The following is a 7,275-nucleotide window of genomic DNA, read 5'->3' on the forward strand; positions in this document are numbered from 1 at the left end:
GGACGCGAGAGAGAGATCAGATCAGCTGCTGAGTCTGACGGAGACAGGCAGCTCTGCATGATCACCTGATGCTCCGCCCTCTGTTTAGCGAGCTGACCGGACAGCGCGAAATGCATATGAAGTGCCATGAACGCAATAAATCCTACCCTCGTGGGGGCGGGCTCATGTGATTGGCTTAGACTGGAGGAGACATCTGATTGGCTATAGATGAGAGAAATTACAAGTACGAATCGGGCGAGCGTCAGGGGAGTCTCAAAAAACCCACACACGAATGCACAGCGATCCGTGCACAGAAAGCAGTTTGTGTTTGCAGGTTCAGGGGATTTAAACGGAAAACAAATATGTGTGGATCAAAAATACATATGTAAAACTTTTTTCTGTGTTTGGATTTTATTTGCATGTATATGAAACGGAACACATTTGTGTGTGCATTGAAAAACACAAGTGTGGATGCGGAAATACAAGTGTGAATCCTTCTGTGTGCATGTGTGTATTATGAGACTGTTCTGAGCCCATAGGTAAAACATGTTAGACAGGTCTTCCTTTTATAAACAAACTTTTTTTTGTATACAAACCACTACTCCTTAGTTAAAAATAGTCAGGGTTTATATATTCCACATTTCTACTTCCAGGTATTACTCACTCCACAAAAATTAAGTGTTTTGTCAACTTTTGAATCATTACTTATTCTACCTTTTTTGTTATCATAGCTTTTTTACCCCCTTATATTCCTTGAACTGTTGGTTTTATGCTGCATGTGTGCAAATAGCTTTGGTTTGATATTTGATTGGATTCAATTAATTAATGTTTAAGTTGAGAAACATTGTAATCGTTGCACAGCACTTCTTTTAACCTAAATGTAATTGATTTTTCTGTTGAAATGTATAATGTGTGCCATGTTGTGAAAGCACTATATGCTGCACCTAGTGTATACAAATACAGCCTAATTATTAATATTATGTTTCGGAAATGTAACACAAATAAAGAGAAAGTGCCTCGTGGAAATGTGGATTTTTTTTTTTTAATATATTTTTAAATATAAATACAGAAAATATATATTATAAAGAAAATACAGAAACCTTCTTCTGGCTCCGTGGATATCGGTATTGCAGTCAGGTCATTAATAACGTAATCAAACGTCTTTCCTTCCTGCACATACTTCCTCAACACAGGGACACAGTCCTCAACTAGTATCTGTCAAACAGGAGACAAAGAGAGCACACTTTACTTCATTAGAAAAATATGCTTGATACATAACATACATGAGTTCAGTTCAATCTCAGGTTCTCCTTATCCTGTTTATCTAACCCTAACCCTGATAACATGATGCAGTTTTACGAAGGATGGTGGAAGACAGGTTAGAAGAACAATCCAAATAAGTAAACATGGATGGAAACAATGCTGTGTTTAAAACACTCAATCTGCTATCAAAATTGTTTACAGTCGGATGATATATTAGGTGCACCGATGTTAAAGAGGCCGTATTGTGTTTTTCCCTTTCTTGTATTGTGTATAGGTTGTTGTGGATGTAAATGGTCTGCAAAGGCTAACATCCTAAAGTTTGCTCCAGAGAGTTTCTCTCCCACACACTTTGTTTACTTCAGTAACAGAATGGCATCACTATGGAACACTTGCACTTATATTGGCTAGCGCTCCAACCGCTCCAACACATTGCATGTGATATGCTAAAGGGGCGGGGCATCGCTAAGCACTTCACCAATCACAACAGAGCCGGCCAGCTAACCAATCAGAGCAGACTGGGCTCTGGTTTCAGACAGAGGGTGAAAAGAGGTTCTGCAACACAGGCAGTATGAGAAAAATAAAGACTTTTTTGAACATTAAAGCCAAAACCTGAAAATGAGCATAGCATGTCCTCTTTCAGCTCAGTGAGAGGCAAACATCAGATGGCAGCACTCACTTGGTAACAGTCTCCCTCCAGGCTGTCGAGGATATTGCCACAAGTTCGTCTCATATACTTTTTGCACGCGTCTATCACCTTCTGGTCAATGTGCACACTTTGTAAAGGAAATATCATTCAAGTGCAGATGAACAATACAATGAACAACACCAAATAGAAAACTGGCTTTTTATGTGATCGAGTTTAGAGACTGATTAAAGTCGCTGTGAGAGAAACAGAGTCACAACACAATGATACAAAAAGGATATATCCAACATGGTGATCATCTTTGGCTTCTGTTTGACCATCTCAAAAAGGATGCCTCCATCACCTCCTCCTAATATCAGCACCTCTTTTCCAGCATAGCTCTCTCTTCCGTTACCCATGATGGCCTGGGTGTAGGTCAAATCGCTCTCTGCCAAGTCTGCAAGGAACACAGATTATTTACACTGATGCAAATAGGACCTGGTACATTTGAATCAATCGACACGAATGGTGTACTTAATAATAATTTCAATAAGTTAAAGGAGTCAATCTGGATCTGTTTTTTTGAGAGTGACAGACATGCCAGGCACTGTATAAACTTACTTATGTCATCATCAAGTATCAGGACATTCCCATACTGCTGTGAGTGCAATATCTTAATGTTTTGGTATGGAGAATCTTCTTCATACACCAGCTGGTCCATGTCGTACTCCAACAGTCTGTCGTCAGTCGCGGGCCAGTATCGGTCCACCTCTGCTCCTCGTACGAGGGCCGGGAGCCTTGGGAAGAAGGGTGAGCGGTGAAATAACCAACACTACTTCACCGTGAATATATGCTATTGCTTTTTAACTAAATTAGCAAAGCGGCATAGCCTTACCTTTTAATCCGTGTAATATTGCCATTTAGGATCATCTTTAGCTTTGTTTCCAGTGCATTTAAAAGCTATGGAGAAAAAGAAAATGTCAACTTTTAGGAAAATGTATGGGCAGCACTCTAACACCAAAACACAGTTAATAGTATTTCCTGGAAACCAAGGTTTATAGTATAAACTTGCTTTTCTGCATAGCTATTAAGATGTGAATCTACGTTTTACGAGTGATAACGTTATTACATCCCCTAGCTCAAAAGTTGCAAACCTCACATGACATGCTGCATTGTGGGACTTCTTGTGTGTGAAGTATTACGCAATGTTTTTTGTTCATTTTTTCCACCTACATTGTCTAGTTGTGCAATGTTATCCCCTTCATAACACTGAAGATCAACGGTGACCAGCCCGTGGGAGTGCACACGCAGAATAGCAAGCCTGAAAAGTAACAGAATAAAGTTAGAACAAAGCCGTTAAGTGAGAAGAACATTACATTTAGCTAAATTGATTACTAACTCAGGGCTGTCCCGGACTGAGCATTTACATAAAGAGAGCCACAAACAGCTGCTTCTGTTGCCTCCCCAAGTTCATTTTAAACAGAATCGTTCATAAATTGAAATTATATTCAGTGCTATGATGAGAATGTACTGATTAATAAATGTTTTCTTTGACTGTGTAGACTTTTTTAAAATTGTTATTTGTAATTAAACAGGATAAATATATCATGATTCATTTAAAGCTATTCTAGATCAAATCAGAAATGAAGGACCCGCATATTGCCCAACTGCAATGACCCTTCGCTACATGATTACATTTCTAAGCCACTCCAACAATTCAGGGTCATCCCTAACGAAAATCTATATTTGAACAAACCAACACCCTGATGTGTTGAAAGGTTTTTTGTTTCCTCTTTTGCAAAGGACATTGAATGAGGACACGTTTTCACAGTGGAAGCATCGATACATCCACTTAACCAGATCTGCTGACCATCAGTGGGCTCAGTATGCCAAATAGAAAAACTGGGGAAACTAAAAACTACATATCTCTATATATGTAGGATAGATTTACAAATACAAACAAAGCCTAGCCCAATAATTCCACTTGTTCATTTACAAATGGTAAGCTAAATATAAGCATCCCCGGATGATATTTACAATGAAACTACAGGTTCCATGTGGTAGTAATAAAATCTAATATTTTGTAATGACAACTCCTGCATTTATGCCGCAGACACAAGGAAAACACAAAGCTTTTGTTTGGCAGAAAACGCTGTTCCTTACCGGCCATTCTTGCCTACAAAAGTACCGAGGTATCCATGTCCATTTGTTTCATGGACAGTCTCGGTCATTTCCTGCTCATGAAATATGGACAGTAGGTGAGGGACTGTCGTAGCAGAGTCAACTGGGAAAAGAGATGAAGAACAATAAAAAAACAAACAATAATTGACTCCCTTTAAACATGTTAATTAGTGGTAAAAGAAGTACAGAGATCCTTTATTAAATGCTTTATAACAATGCCATTCATAGTAATACTCAAGTAAAAGTATTACTCAAGTAAAGTATTATTAACAAAATAGTTCTATGGATCAACTAAAAGTACAACTTATCTGGTAAGAATAACAATGACAGTGTTCTATAATACTTAACATTGCTGGATAATCCCTTATTTATGGTTGTTTAATATATTGTAAAAACATCAGAAGGAAAGTCTACTTCATTTTCAAATCAAGAACTACTAAAATAATTAGATTTATATTGCGATAGATGAAGCTGTTAGATTGGGCATGTTGTGTTCTAACAGTTTTGTATATTTTATTTACGAAGACATTAAAAATACTGCTTTTATTTTAAATAAGTATTAATATTTTTGCAATGTGCCATCATGTGATTCAAAACCCAATTATAGAAAAACATGTTTATTTCCATAGAGTCCCACACATTATTATTGGTGACTTAGGTAACTTTCCCTGGAAGTGCTATTTAAAGGCAAACTAGGTTAATGCTCGTCTGACTGCGGTTTAAGAGCTCGGCACACCTCTCCTGTTCGGTATTATCACACTGCTCACCTTTACATAGTTTTAGATCAACACATAAAAACTACAAAAATGGGTGAAAATGCGCCACTTCCTGTGCGACAGAGCTGACTTGAGCAGCATACTTTATTCATACTGTTAGCCAGAGGGGCTTCTATTCAGAGACTGAATAAAACTAACGTCTAACCTATGCGTCTAACACACCACCATGCATATGACATTAAGATTCAATGTTTAACCTATAATAACGTTAAGCTTTAACCCCCACTTGTCAAATAGTGTTTATGTATATGCCAGTATCAGCCTCGTTTCATCAAAATCAATACCGCGTTTCTGTTTTGAAGGGCAGTGATAGACTAGCAGGTATTAGCATGGTAGCCAGCGAGCTAGCATGCAGCCCTGATGCACTGAATGTAACCAGAATGAATTGACTGCATTAAGCCGCTAATCGCACTCGTTTTACCTGCCGTTGAGAGCTTGAAGTCGAGGGTATAATGTCGCAGAGCCATGTCTGAGTGCAACCGTCATCCATGCCTGGGAATAGACAGGCTGCGAGTATTTATCTGCAGAGACAGAGGGAGGGCCCTGTTACCGCTGCTGCTGCTATCACTGCCCACTGCACAGCCTGCGGGCGATGCGGCGAGAGCAAAGAGTCAGGAAGCCACAAGATAGAAATCCTCCGCCGGTGTGTTTGGACTGGCGCACAAAGTGAAAACAAGTGAAAGCTATCTCTCTTTTATCATTATTTATATCCACGGTTTAACATTAACTAATTTAATATCAATTAAATAAAGGGAACCAAGAGCCAGTCATGATTGGTATTTTATTTTAAATACAGTTCAGAAACATTTTGAAAGTGAGCACATGTTAAACATTTTATTGCTTTCAAGTTTTTTAACCCTTTGGTATGATGTTGCCTCCAGACCCTGTTTGCCGCCTTTCCCACAAGGATCAGCTCAGCCATTTCTCTCTAAGAAATGTGTCTAAAAACGTAATTTCCTTCTGAAAAAAAATGTATTCACAATAACAGGTGAGTAAACCTTAATTTATAATAGTTTCATTTACTTAATTTGCTAATTAGGTAATGGAAACTTGTTAAAATGCAAATGTTGCCTGGCAACATCGTACCATTATGGTCAATTGTAAATGTTGCCTTGAGGCAACACCGTACCATTATGGATTCACCATGACATTGTGGTATTGTGTGTTTAGGTATACACTGTTAAAAAGCATATCAGTCATCATAGATCTCTACAATTTAACCAAGACACATTTGATGTTAAAGCCAACCCAACGATCTCTGTGCAAAGATGGGATAAGAAAAAGAAAGAAACATTGCAGGTTACCTGCAAGTGTTGTGCATGCAAGGAAGCACAAGATTGTGTTGCACAAGATGGATTTCACACTAGTGAATGTGTGGCTCTTGTACCGCAGGGACTGCAAGGATTGCGAGATCCCCAAGAAAGAAGTGTACACCCTGCTGAAATTCAAAGCTGAAGTTGCCTTTGCAACGAGAGGAAAGTCTTGAAAAAGAGGGGGAGACCATCTCATAATGTTGACAGAAACCTGGCTGAGAAGAAGCACAGAGGTTCTTCCTCATCAGTGCCATAAACACCTGTGCATCAAGACCACACTTACCATTGGCCTGTGCGGGTGGAGAAAAAGGGCCGGTGCAAATACCATGGCTGTAAGGGTGAAAGTGCAGTGATCAAAGTGTGTCACGTACCTGTGCTTCACTCCTGACAATAACTGCTTCATGAACTTCCACAAGCACTGAGTCTATTTTGTCAAATGGCTCAATAAAGTTTGCTGAAAGATGCCTAGGCTCTTCGCGTATTTATTCCTAAAGGTTGTTTCACAATGGTACAATGTTGCCTGCAGGCAACATTCACACATATAATCTTGTTAAAATATAAAAAATAACGATTTTCACATTTTAATTGTCATGCAATTTGACTTGTTGAGGCTATTTCGTATTTTTAAATAAATGTTGTTCAAATTTGAAACAATAACTTTTTTTTTTTTCCACAAATGGCATCATAGTGCGTACCATAGAGGGTTAAGTTTCAAGGCTTTTATTGTCATGTGTGCATAGCTACAGTGTAGTCACACGCTCCCTCCAACAGTGCAACACAATAAAACAGATAAAATAGTACAATACAATACAATACAATATAAAAGAGACTTTCACTTTTCATCTTGGTACATTTGATCCAAAACTAGAGGAACATGTTTGGCAACAGCAGTTTTTTGACAATAGATCCTTGATATTTTATTTTCTTCAAATGGTTGCTTCAGTTTCTCAATTATGAACACCAGACTTCTCGGGTGGACGCATCACCTTCCAAATAATAGGGCAAATGTCTGTGTTGTACAAAAAAAGAGTGGGAAAGAGATAATAACACAGCTTTCAGGTGAACACACCTTTTAGCCTTGAGGGACAGGAGGATGGGTGCATCAGAAACACATGTGTTTACATGTTATTGCAATTGGGGG

At 38.6% G+C, this 7,275-nt stretch overlaps 1 protein-coding gene and 1 long non-coding RNA gene across 2 annotated transcripts in view; one reads left to right on the plus strand and one right to left on the minus strand.

The window, feature by feature from the left end:
* Window positions 1-5,401, minus strand: part of sms (spermine synthase) — a 16,286-nt gene extending 10,885 nt beyond the window's left edge. The window contains exons 1-8 of the mRNA XM_010795057.1: window positions 5,243-5,401; window positions 4,028-4,148; window positions 3,098-3,185; window positions 2,760-2,824; window positions 2,486-2,661; window positions 2,167-2,321; window positions 1,919-2,008; window positions 1,080-1,194 (exon numbers count right to left, since the gene is read on the minus strand). Of these exons, the coding sequence (XP_010793359.1) occupies window positions 1,080-1,194; window positions 1,919-2,008; window positions 2,167-2,321; window positions 2,486-2,661; window positions 2,760-2,824; window positions 3,098-3,185; window positions 4,028-4,148; window positions 5,243-5,288 (856 nt within the window). The 5' untranslated portion in view covers window positions 5,289-5,401. The remainder of the gene's footprint in view (window positions 1-1,079; window positions 1,195-1,918; window positions 2,009-2,166; window positions 2,322-2,485; window positions 2,662-2,759; window positions 2,825-3,097; window positions 3,186-4,027; window positions 4,149-5,242) is intronic.
* A 107-nt stretch (window positions 5,402-5,508) lies between these two features.
* Window positions 5,509-6,597, plus strand: LOC104965976 (uncharacterized). Its single transcript, XR_800608.1, has 3 exons — window positions 5,509-5,597; window positions 5,703-5,809; window positions 6,214-6,597. It is a non-coding gene; the product is annotated as an uncharacterized lncRNA (long non-coding RNA).
* The last annotated feature ends 678 nt before the right edge of the window (window positions 6,598-7,275 follow it).

Source organism: Notothenia coriiceps, unplaced genomic scaffold (genome assembly GCF_000735185.1).
Source record: "Notothenia coriiceps isolate Sejong01 unplaced genomic scaffold, NC01 NC01_scaffold00037246, whole genome shotgun sequence".
In the NCBI taxonomy this organism is placed as follows: Eukaryota; Metazoa; Chordata; class Actinopteri; order Perciformes; family Nototheniidae; genus Notothenia; species Notothenia coriiceps.